The following is a 12,500-nucleotide window of genomic DNA, read 5'->3' on the forward strand; positions in this document are numbered from 1 at the left end:
ACACACACACACACACACACACACACACACACACACACACACACACACACACACACACACACACACACACACACACACACACACACACACACACACACACACACACACACACACACACACACACACACACACACACACACACACACACACACACACACACACACACACACATATATATTTTATATATGTTGTATGGAATTATAATCTTGACTGACTGTCTGTCTGTCTGTCTGTCTGTCTGTCTGTCTGTCTGTCTGTCTGTCTGTCTGTCTGTCTGTCTGTCTGTCTGTCTGTCTGTCTGTCTGTCTGTCTGTCTGTCTGTCTGTCTGTCTGTCTGTCTGTCTGTCTGTCTGTCTGTCTGTCTGTCGGTCTGTCGGTCTGTCGGTCTGTCGGTCTGTCGGTCTGTCTGTCTGTCGGTCTGTCGGTCTGTCGGTCTGTCGGTCGGACTGTCTGTCGGTCTGTCTAAGCATGTCTGCCTGCTGGCCTACCTGATTGTTGGTGTGGTTTAATAAAGGAGTGAAAGGGTACACTAGCACTAAAGCCCAACCCAAACATACTGCATTTGACTGACCGAAGATGAGTTTCTCCTCAGTACAGATTATGTACATAGAACCATAACTCTCTTGTACAAAAATCCACTCATTTCCTCCATCTTTGTGTCCACAGTTTTTAATAAGAAACTTTAAAGGTAGCCTATACAATTAGGAACAATGATTGGCAGTAATGAGGAAGTTATTTTTGTACAGCTAAAATGATATGTCTGGTCATGGATTTTTTTTTCCCCTTTATCCTGAATAAAGACTAAGTGAAATTTGATACTGCATTCTTGCCACAAGTTAACCCAGTCATGACGGGGGCATTCCAGCCTTACATGTTACAATGCCGGAGCTCTCGAACGCATATGCCTAAATCAGTTAAATAAACGACGCCATATGGCGTAACCCACTGAACGGGCCTAGAATGCGCAGTACCATAGTGTACCACCCGTCCAGAGAGGGTTAATTATGCAAAAGGCATAAGCAGTGCAATTAGTACTTTTTACCCACTTGCCGGCTGTCCTAAAGTGTGTAAAATAACTGATCGCTATTTGTGTATCATTTTTTGAAAAAATAATTGGCCAGTGTTATGCAATGTATTTTCAATTCCTATCATATCCTGTGTCACTTTGTGCAAAAAAAAAGAAAAGAAAAAGAAAAATACACTCCCATAGGTTTCAATCACATTGTTGCATTTGAAGAGTCACTTGCAACCCTAGAGGAGCACAGTAACCCAATGGTGATGATTGCATTGCCGTTAGGAGGAGTCATCTGGCCAATAGTTAACGATGACATGGTGCGCGTAAAGGTATCCCATGCAACCAGTTTCTCCGACATTTGATATTCTGGGTTCACTGAAGGGTGTAATGTGTAATGGCTTTTGTCCCTTAGGAGTAGTGGTGGTGTGTCAGAATGTTGTGGTAGTGAAGTTGTGCCAGCATTTATAGTGGTAGTGTTGGTAATGATAGTGGTAGTGGTTGTAATAGTAATGATAGTGATAGTAGTAACAGCAGCAACAGCTGCTTTTAGTTTAGAATATGTTGGAGTCTCTCTCTCTCTCTCTCTCTCTCTCTCTCTCTCTCTCTCTCTCTCTCTCTCTCTCTCTCTCTCTCTCTCTCTCTCTCTCTCTCTCTCTCTCTCTCTCTCTCTCTCTCTCTCTCTCTCTCTCTCTCTCTCTCTCTCTCTCTGATGCACTTATTTATTTAGTAGTTAAACCACAATAAGTTTTTAATGTGGCGGTTCCTTCCAGACATCCTGAAGCAGATGAACTGGCCTGACTTGGACTTGGAGGACATCAAAGACCTGGGCTTAGACTGGCCTGAGGGCGATGTCCTTCAGGGAGGCCTGGGAGGCGTGGTGCTTCCCCCTCACCAGCTCCCTGGGGGCAACCCCAGTAACACCTCAACACCCACACATTCAGCCATGAACGTGGGTCAGAACACCAGCATCAACAATGCTTCGCCCATGTTGAACGGTAGTGAAGGGATGCTGGCTAATAGTGGGTATCAGGTGCGTGTTTATTGGGGGGCTGTTGCTGCTTTTGTTGCAACCATGGATCATTTGTTTATAGTATAGTTTTGTGTTCATATGTTCTCTGGAGTAATATAACTTGGTTCTACTTTTATGATAAGAAAGTGCCTCTATAAGAACTTTTTTTGGTTGTACATATTGAAATTGTTTTTTGCTGTTTACAGATAATAAAGGTTGCACCTCAGCAACAACAGCAGCCTGTGCCACAGCCCCAGCAGACACTGCAGCAGCAAGCTCAGCTGGTGACAGGAGTCCCACAGGTGCGACAGGTAGCACAGGTAGCTCCTCGTGTGGAGCCAAGCACTCTGGTCAGTGTTCCTCAGACTCTGGTCACCAGTAGTGGGCTGGCTCAAACACCACAGCTGCAACATTTGCTCTCACAGCAGACCACAGCCATCCAGCAGGCCAAACAGCAACAGCAGACAACTGTAACGAGCCAGTTGCAGCCACAGACAGTCCAGGTGCAGCAGCAGCACGTACAACAGATAACCAGCATCCCGCCACAGCTGACCAAGCGGGTGGTCACAACTGGTGTGACACAAGTGGTACAGCAGCCCACGCTGATTCAACAGCTGGTCCTGCCCAAGACAGAGACCACCACCACCACCTCAGCTGGGCAGTGCATCACGGTGCCCCACACAGTGCTATACAAGGCAGGCACCTCCACGCTGGCCACCATTGCTACCCCTTTGCAAGGCCTGGACACCACCACAGTTGTGACGGGCATTCCGGTCGTGCTGGATTCAGAGCGGCTACCCCTTGCCCGTGTTGTCAGTGCTGGAGTTAAGCCTATGATCGTGCCGCAGAAGGGTGAGAAGCGCAATTCCCACAATGCCATCGAGAAACGTTACCGCTGCTCCATCAACGACAAGATTCTAGAGCTCAAGAACCTCGTGGCTGGAGAGGAGGCCAAGGTGAGGCTGGTTTGCATGGGCTGCATAAAGGGGTGCTAGTGGATAGGATGTGTGTGGACAGAGGTATTTTCGACAAGGTGTTATGATATAGTTATGTGTATAATAGTGTTATTTCACATGCTGTGTGATCGGGTGTATTTGAGAGGTTGGGAGTCCTTTGCAGGGTGTTTGACAGGGTGCATTTGAGAGGGTATGTTAAAGGGATATTTTTTTTACAGTGTGATTCACCAGATGTCATTGGAGATGATGTTAGTTTTGAGGGTTGCTTCCTTGATTAGAAATTTTCAAGATGTTTGATTGACAATGTCACTACCACATTATTTAATATTATGAGTCAAATCATAATTGGATGGTGATTTAGCCTGAACTTTGTATCCATTAAAAAAAAAAAAGAGTTAAAGAAATTGTATTTGCAGTTATAGTAGAATTTGTTAGATATAAATAGAGTGCTCAGGATACCCCACTTGGCATGAAAATGAATTGTCAAGGATACATACACCGGTTCAGTTTTGGCCCCCTGCCAGAACAGCTACAAAAATGCTACAAGTTTCACTCACTCTACTTAACTCCTTTCATGTTTTACTCTTTGTTGTATTCTCTGAGGGTGCATACATATTGTGCTTGTGTTAAGTGAGTGTATTTTTAGCCGCTTAATGACAGATGATGTGACATTCACGCTGTGGCTTGGCTGTCCTTCCCACTGGGTGACTTGAATGTCACTTCATGGCTTTTTCAGTCATTCATGCTAGATGACAGGACGTGTAGCGACTGGTCACTGTGTCTGTGTACAAATACTCTGGGCGGCTAGTCCAGTTCTCAGTCAATACACCCTGACGAGATGACTAGGCGCAGCCAAATTGGCCCCGTAGTTAATGGGTTAATAAGTTTCAAGGCTCTGATTAATACTAGTATCAAAATTTTGTATTTTGAAAGACTAACAGAAGTATGGGGATTTTGAAATACATGTTTATATAAGGCAGAATGGTAGAAGTAAAGATATAGATCTATTTAGATCTCTAAAAAAAAGTGTTGGGAAAATTAATCTGCATCTTCTCTTCTCTATTTCCTTTTAAGTTGTAATTCCTGTATTTCAAGACTAGTGCAGTTATACATCCATTTTGTGGAATCAATTACTGTTGACATTTAACTTTTGTCTGTACAAATTTAATTTGAAAGCATTTTATGAATATTTTTATCTTTTATTAGGATCTTAGCATTCAACCTTTTATTGTCCCATTCACACAGCTCCACAAGTCCCAGATTCTGAAGAAGGCCATTGACTACATCCGCTACCTGCAGACCCAGAACAATAGGCTGCGCACTGAGCTCAACACCTACCGAATGCGCGATGGCAACCAGAAAATCACCGACCTCCTTGGGCCCTACACACCGCCTCCCTCAGACAGCTCTTCGCCTGCACGCTCACCTCTGTCAGACAGCTCTCTGCCTCCCTCACCCTCTACGACAAAGCTGGAAGTAAAGGAAGAGGTACTTTTTATAGTTTTTGGAAATGGGGTGGGAAGATTTTTTAAGGGATTGGGGATTGGTCAGTTGTTAGGGGTCTGGTTGGCCTTTAGGGTTTCTGAAATGTTGAATCTAATTAAGGTTATCTTGAGTTGTTTATAGTTGTTGCTATCATTATGTTGTGTTTCTTCTTAGGTTGGTTATTGCTGACAAGATTGAGATATCCCTAATGTGGTAATGTTGGTCTCATTTTTAGGATAAATATTTTTAGTTGTAGCTTGTATAGTTTTTAAAAGTTTATTCTTATCAGTGCACTCAAATTTGATTTGATCTCTTGCAGCCGATTCCCTCACCTAGGAGCAGCCCTTCGTACATTCCCATGGCACGCTCCATGGCGGACGGCTCACGCATGATGCTATGCATGATGATGCTTGCGGTGCTGGCCTTCAACCCCATGAGCTTCATCTCCAAGCGACGCATGCCTGCCTTTGCCGACTCCTTTGGAGAAGTACCTGGGAGGAACATTTTGTTTGACAACGAATCGGACGAAGGTAAAGAATCTCGTGTTTTTCCAGGAAACTATTTTTAAGTATTTTTATTGAAGGCTTAGCTGTATGGATAAGCCCACTCCTGCTTATTATCAGATTCAAGTCTGTAGAAAGGTCAACTTTAATTAAATTGAGGTCACTCAAATCAAAATACCAAAACATTAAATGTGGATGTATTGACTTAACCCACACAGGACGGGTGGTACAGCATGTGTACCGCGCATTCAAAAGCCCAGTTGCCGGGCAGCACAGTATTGTGCCAGCCATTCAATTGATTTAGGCCTAATAATTCGAACGCCCCGGCATTTGGACATTCAAGGCTAGAATTCCCCCGTCGGGGATGGGTTAATGTCACAAGTGTCTTTTGTTATCCTACATGGGAACTTCTGCTGTAAATTTTTTATCAAGATTTTTTATAAAGATTATATTTATAAATTCATTTATCAACAAGTTAATATTTCTTGTTACTTGTTTCAGGCACGTTCTCATTCCAACACATAATGTACTCCTCTTTGATGGTGTGGCTGGTTAACTTCGTCATCATAAGTGTGTTCCTTGTGCGCATCTTTGTGTATGGTGAGCCCATAATGAGGAGAAAGTCTGCTGTGTCTGAGAGCTTCTGGCGACACCGCAAACAGGCTGATCTCTGCTTAGCTAAGGTATTTTGTTGTGTATGTGCATGTGTATGTGTATGTGTATCTGTCTGTCTGTCTGTGACTATTTGTATGGAAGCAATTATATAAATAGTTTTTGATATATTTATTTACTATTTGCATCCTTGTGTGCAAGTTACAAAAAAATTGAATTATTTGAAGACAAAAAGGTGATATTTGTTTTCCTTCCACAGGGCAATTACAGCAATGCTTGCCATCAATACAGCATGGCCCTGAGCGCGATCGGCCGGCCCTTGCCGAGCACCCTCTTTGAGAAGGTTTGCTCCGTCATGTGGCAGATCACACGACAGGGCCTCCAACGCCTGTACCTGGGGCGTTGGCTGGCCAAGCATGCCGGCGGGATCTTCCTCGAACAGTAAGTTTCTTGAAGGCTAGAGAGAGGTTTGGTGTCTGGGCTTTGCTAGAATCTATGGTCATGAATCAACTTCCAAAGATCTGGAAGCACTGTGTAATTACTACTAGTTTTTTTTTCCATTTTTTTTTAGAGGTTGTTTTTATAGGTTTAAGTTGTCAATAATTATTGGTTTCTTTGGGAATTAAATATTCAAGCTAGTTATTGTGAAAGTTTTCTTTGGATATTATGCATGTTTCCCTTGAGTAATAAGTTCCAGAGATTGATTCTGATACACATTCTTATCCTCGGATGTGTGAAATTATAAGCTGCCCTCAGGCAGTGAGCAAGAGAATTGACTTTATAAATTTTGTTAATCCCTTCAATTATATATTTTGTTAATCTGTTCAATTATATATTTTGTTAATCCGTTCAATTATATATTTTGTTAATCCGTTGCAATTATTAGGGAAACGATGACAATGTATATTTGTTTGGTTAACAGGTCGATCCGTGAAGAGATCCAGGAGTGTGTCCGCGAGTGCTCGTATGTGTACCACCTTCTGCACAAGCTGCACCTCATGGGACACATGCAAGATTCATCGCACTTGTTGGGCCTCTACTTGGCTCTGACGTCGATCAACCTGGGCGAGTGTGGTGGTGTCGCAGGTGAGGTCCGAGTTGTTGACTGTTGAGACTCTTGAAACAGAATTTGATTCTGTTTTGCTGTTAACGAGGTAATTTTTGTAGCTATACAATGTTGGATGAGGTCAGAGAAATATTGGAAGAACCACTCTATTTTTATTTCTTTTTTCTTAATCAGAGGGAGAGATGGCTGAGATGTTGGTAATGGCCGCCCTGCGTTCCAAGGAGTCCCTGCCAGAGCGTTGGCGCCTCTACTCGCGCATGTTTCTGGCGCAGGCTAAGAGGAAGAGCCACAAGGAGAGCCATGGTAACTCCTCCCTGCAGTGGCTCTTCACCCCCTCTGGCAACCGTTTCTTTGTCTCGCACAAGTGGTCATACAATGCGCACCGATCCTCCATGTTCAGCCAGCTCACGGACAAGGCTGACCCCATGGCTTACCTCCTCGTTCTCTACCGGTAAGAGAATGACTTTTTGTGTTTACAACAGAGTTGTGTTCCTGTAAAGTCTGAATATTTATGTGAAGGCAACATGATAAGGAATGGAAAAGAAAGTATGGTATAAGACCTAGTGACTGTAGTGGTGTTAACAATCGTAGGTTTTTCTTCCAATCAATAATATATTTGTATATGCAACATTCTGTGTGGAGTGACTAAAGCTCTCACCCTTATTTTTTCTAAACATTCCAGGGAGCACCTATTAGAACGTGCCATTTCAACACTCATGAACCCTGGCAACCGAGCAGATGATGTTTGCGAAGAGAATGCACACAGACGCACTAAGACCTCAGATGTGCTTGACTACATCCATCAGCTCAACGAGACGTACAGCAGCCCTGGCACTTCCTTTGGTCTGTCACTGAGGGATGAGGTGAGTGGGATGCAGAAGAGGCTTCTTTCTTTTTCTCTTTCATGTTTCTCTTATAGATTTTTTTTCTTTTTTAAAGGAAGGTTAAGGGTTGGTGTCTTTATCTCATCTACTTTTTTCTTTCTTTTTTTTCCCCCCTTCCCCCACTTGAGGGAGGTCTCTTTTTAGGCAATGCCTTTATTTCCTTACTTCTGTTGGCTTGGTTGCAAGATCAGTTAGCTCTTTACCAACTTCCCTCTAATTTACACTTGAAATGAGTGGAGATTTTGATTTAAAATGTATTCCTTTTTCATTATTATTCCAGGTTTCTGCTCTTGAGGTTTAAATTAATTAAATTCTTCTTTTTCCAGGTTTCCTCTTGGTGGGGAGCTTTCTGCGGTGTTGTGGCCCACTGGCTGCTGGGTGAAGATGAGCAGGCTGAGGCCCTGTACTCGACCCTGGAGAATGTCCCAGAGGTACTCAAGGCCTCTGATGACCCCTTGCCTATGGCTGTGCTGTATGCTGTCAGGTGAGTGGGAAGTGTGAGTCAGGGAGAAAAGCCCTTGTGTGTTGTGGGAAAAGATTTTTTGTGTTCTATAATAATGAGATCTTTTTATCATACGAGGATTTCCTGATATTGTCTAGAGTTTTAGCTATTAATGATATTTCATTGGTTTCAATATTATAGTCAGTATTAATTGAATCTATGCATCAGTAGGTAGATAGGTCCTCATGAATAGACTTTTAACATTACTGAACAGGATTTATGGTTTTCTTCCATGTATATTTGGAATTTCTCTATTTTTACATACCTATTTGATAATTCAATCATAAACATTTTTGCCAGGGCTCGTCGCCAGCTTGGCAACAGCTCTCCCTCATCGACCTTGAGACTGTGCGAAAGAGCCGGATCAGCACTCAGCGATTCGATCCACCAAGCCACCTATAAACACTCCAGTTCCATGATTCAGGTATGGCCAACTATGAACAGAGTTCATTATGACTTGTATAAAAGGGTATAAATGAGACTGAATAGTTGCTACAACGCAAGCGTTTCAGATTATCCCGTCATCAGAACTACTACATTCAGTCTCATTTATATCCTTTTATACATGGCCAACTATGTCCTCATTCAATGTTTTTCAAAAATTAGGATTCTGTTTTGTGGTCTTAATTTTTGTCTGGTAACAGGGTAAATGAGATGTGTAAATATATACTGTAGTGGGTTATTAGAAGCCATATGTAAGGCTGGGGGAAGACCCTGCTACCTGACTCCAGGTAAACTGATTATGAGTTGAGAATAAGGAACGAAGAAGACTATTGGTGATTAAGGATTAACAAGGTCTGTTTTTGAGGTGTGTGTAAAATAGATTCACAGATTTATGGTAGCATTGAGCTAAAGATTCGAGTTTACAAAAGGTTTGAGATTTAAAGTTGCTGTAGACATGGGGTGTAAGGTTGTAATAGGTAGGAGATTTAAGGCTGTATTTGGTAAGAGAGTTAAGATTATAAGCTAGTTATTGAGATAATGAAGCACAAGTAATAGATCATAATGAAGAGGTAATTAATCTGAAAGATAAGAAACAATAATGCGAAGAGAATGAAGGTAAGAGGTAAGAGATTGTGAAAGCTGGCAAATCCTGTGGCAGCTTTTCCTCAAAAGCCGCCTGCGAGGATGCATTGTAGTTGCATTGCAGAGTGTTCGATCTTGCAGTGCTCCTGCATTGCGCTCCTCGAAGGTTGGCACCTGCTTCAGAAAAAGGAGAATGCATAGTTACTATGGTTTGTGGTTCCCTTGAGTTTGGTCTTGCCTTCCCAGAAATTTTACCCAACAGTGTCTGTGTAGAGAGAGAGCTAAGATGTTTTCCGAATCAAAATGTTTTTTCTTTTAAAATTTAAAGTCAAGGTGTTTTTGAATAAAAATGTTTTGTACTATGGGGCTTTTCTTGCTTTAAAGTGTATTGCTTAAAGATATCTCCATTGGCCACTTGAGGCCAATCTGCCTTCCAGTCAATATTTACATGCTAGTTATCTCTTTTTTTTTAATGTAATGCAATTTTTTGCATTGTGCTTCATAAGAGCAATAAACAACATTATGAATGAAACTCATGTTAACCTCCTCTTATCCTTCACCTTGACAGAGTGTCCAGCTCATAGTCGTGGATTGGCTCTTGGGTGTGCGGACAGTCGTGTGGGAGGATGAGTCCACCACGGACTGCGACACACTCACTGTTGCTCCGGCGCACATGTTGCAAGGATTCCAGCATGACCTGGCCCTGCTGAGGAAGCTGGTGCAACACATACCTGTAAGACTTGTGCTCAATTTTTTTTCAATTTGGTAGAAGTTGTGTGGAATATGAAAGCAGTTTTAGCTTAAGAAGAAGAGCAAGAGATTTTATGTTGCTTGCCATGTCTAAATATTGAAAATTGATTACTCTTTTTCAAGATAAAGAAATAAAGAATCACATAATGGATGTGTAAGTTCAGAGCTGCACATGGAAAAAGGACAAACCAATGAGTTTTATTGGTCCACTTGAATGCACAGATATTGGATATTTCTATTTTTTTTTGTTGTTGACATTTTTGTCAAGGTGTTGAATCGTCCCTCAATTTTACAAAAGGTTTAATCCAATTTCATTTTTCCCCCCAGGGAGTTCTAGCAAGAGTATTCCTCCATGAAGCCACTTTGCGAATGATGGCAGGAGCATCACCAGCGAGAACACAGCAGCTCCTGGACCGATCACTGCGGCACAGATACAACAAACCCTCGGTCATCTGTGGGAAGGGTGAGTCTTGGCATGGGATTGAGTATTTTTTAGTAACCTTGTTATATATTCCTTGAAGGACTATCTTGCTTCTTGGAGGGTTTTGAGTTAATCTATATATTTCAAAGGATTTTACTTGTAATTTTTTTTTTTTTTTTGAGAATGAAATTCGAGTTGTGGGATTTTGATCACATAGACTTTTCTTTTTCAACATTAAGAAAATAAGATGGCTTTTGTTAACACCTTACCCTTGCTCATCTACCCCGCAGAGAATTATCTTGGTGAAATAACAAGAGAACATGTCTTGATTCTATGGTTGTCCTTGATCAGTCACATGGCCATTCAACCTTTCATTTGAACCATTATTCACACAGCTATTTCCTTCCCATCAAACAGAACATAAGCTCATAAAAATAGCCAGAGAAGGCATCTTGATTCTTAGCTTGTCTTGTTTTCTTATGAGAAAGCCTATCAGAATAGAGAGAGGCCTTCTGTAGATTCTACTCTTAGTCTTTTGTCGTTTATACGTGCACCTTCCTCCCCCACAGAAAAAAAGCTGGGCAAAATAGCTGGCGAAAGGGAGCATGCCACGGCCCTCATGCTGGCTTGCCGACACCTCCCGTCCCAGCTGCTGGCCTCCCCCGGCGAACGGGCGGGGATGCTCGCCGAAGCTGCCAAGACCCTAGAAAAAATCGGAGACAAGAGGAGGCTGCAGGACTGCTATACCCTGATGAAGAGTCTAGGGACGGGAGTTTCGTCCTATTGCTAGGAGCTGCCTGTTATGATTTTCTTTTTGTACATAGATGTACTTTTTGTTTTCGTACAATTATTGTTTTGGGGGGATGGACTATAGTGGGTGGGATGGGGGGGTGGCTTGGGTTTTTATTACTTTTAAGAGTAGGGATGGGGGGAGGGGGGAGAGGGGATTTAAGTCAGAGTGAGGGCTCCTGTTATAATCTGACCAGTTACCATGGTGATTAGAATCTGTTTTACGCTAAGTTATTTTCCGACTTATTTAAAGATAGAAAGTCAATGTGTGTTGTTCATTCGATGGCTTTTATTTTTAACTCCTAAAGGACTCCCATGCTAAATTCAAGTGAAAAATTCAGCTGACCAAACTGATACTCCACATGGACCCAGATAATGTTTGTATTATTTTCAATCGTAATGTTGATTTTGATCTGTAGATTCAAAATATTCAACTCATTTTATGTGAGGATTGAAAGAGAGTAGATGTAAGTTATTGTTTAGTGGATTTCTCTGCCAGATCTTGAGATGTGGCGTCCTTTAGGGGTTAAGGTCGTCTACACATTGACACTTTATTTTTCATATTTTAGGGCCAAAGAGATTATTGTTTCCTACTTTGGATTTTTTGTACCTGTTTTACATATGACAATGTATGTATATAATGAGTATAAATAGATATTTTGATTGTGATATCAAAAAGTTTTTCAAATCCTTCAAAGATAAACAAAAAATTCTAAAATATGATCATAGGAAAATTGTATGAAAAGAAGATAAAAAGAGAAGAAAAATTCAACTAAATTGAGGAAAAGAGATGATTATTTATTTATTTATTTTTTTTTATCAATATCTCAATCCATTACCCTCTTTATTCATTACTCCTTTCTTCCTTCAACTTTGTCTGCATTTTTCTGGTCTCTACTCCTCTCCTCTCTCCTCTCTTTTTTTCCTTTCTCCTTTCCTCACTCTTCCTCTCTTCTCACTCCTCTCTCCTCATTCCTCACTCCTCTCTACTCTCTCCTCACTTCTCCTCACTCCTCACTCCTCACTCCTCACCCCTCACCCCTCACCCCTCACCTCTCACCCCTCATCCCACATCCCTCTCTACTCTCTACTCTCTACTCCTCTTCTCACTCCTCTCTCCTCTTTACTCTCTGCTCTTCTCACTCCTCTCCTTCTCTCCTTCTGTCCTTCTCTCCTTCACTCCTTCACTCCTCTGCATTTTTCTATTTCCATCTTTTGAAGAAAATTCAGAGAGACACACCATCTTTTCTCCTTAATAATTATCCCTTGTTACTTAATAAAAGATTATATATATTCACATGATGGAATTAATTGAAAAAAAAAGAAAAAAATTAAGAAAAAGTGAATGTTTGATGTAGTCTTTAAGCCTATTATAAATTTGTTCAGTTACTGATTTTTTATTTATAACAATGGATTTTCCTTTTCCTACATGTAAGAACATTCTATTAATGTAGAAGAAAAAAGGTATAGATGAGACTGAGT

The 12,500-nt window shown here is 41.6% G+C and overlaps 1 protein-coding gene across 2 annotated transcripts in view; it reads left to right on the forward strand.

The window, feature by feature from the left end:
- Positions 1-11,696, forward strand: part of SREBP (Sterol regulatory element binding protein) — a 12,360-nt gene extending 664 nt beyond the window's left edge. Inside the window, exons 2-15 of one of the 2 annotated variants that reach the window (XM_043038038.2) lie at positions 1,786-2,045; positions 2,231-2,980; positions 4,226-4,468; positions 4,785-4,995; positions 5,470-5,651; positions 5,840-6,021; positions 6,503-6,666; positions 6,821-7,097; positions 7,329-7,509; positions 7,857-8,014; positions 8,333-8,456; positions 9,627-9,791; positions 10,136-10,271; positions 10,799-11,696. In XM_043038038.2, the coding sequence (XP_042893972.1) occupies positions 1,786-2,045; positions 2,231-2,980; positions 4,226-4,468; positions 4,785-4,995; positions 5,470-5,651; positions 5,840-6,021; positions 6,503-6,666; positions 6,821-7,097; positions 7,329-7,509; positions 7,857-8,014; positions 8,333-8,456; positions 9,627-9,791; positions 10,136-10,271; positions 10,799-11,019 (3,254 nt within the window). In that variant the 3' untranslated portion in view covers positions 11,020-11,696. The remainder of the gene's footprint in view (positions 1-1,785; positions 2,046-2,230; positions 2,981-4,225; positions 4,469-4,784; positions 4,996-5,469; positions 5,652-5,839; positions 6,022-6,502; positions 6,667-6,820; positions 7,098-7,328; positions 7,510-7,856; positions 8,015-8,332; positions 8,457-9,626; positions 9,792-10,135; positions 10,272-10,798) is intronic. The other variant, XM_043038047.2, reaches the window with a different exon arrangement.
- The last annotated feature ends 804 nt before the right edge of the window (positions 11,697-12,500 follow it).

Source organism: Penaeus japonicus, unplaced genomic scaffold (genome assembly GCF_977035675.1).
Source record: "Penaeus japonicus unplaced genomic scaffold, GWHDUDI00000001_assembly GWHDUDI00000013, whole genome shotgun sequence".
Taxonomy (NCBI): Eukaryota; Metazoa; Arthropoda; class Malacostraca; order Decapoda; family Penaeidae; genus Penaeus; species Penaeus japonicus.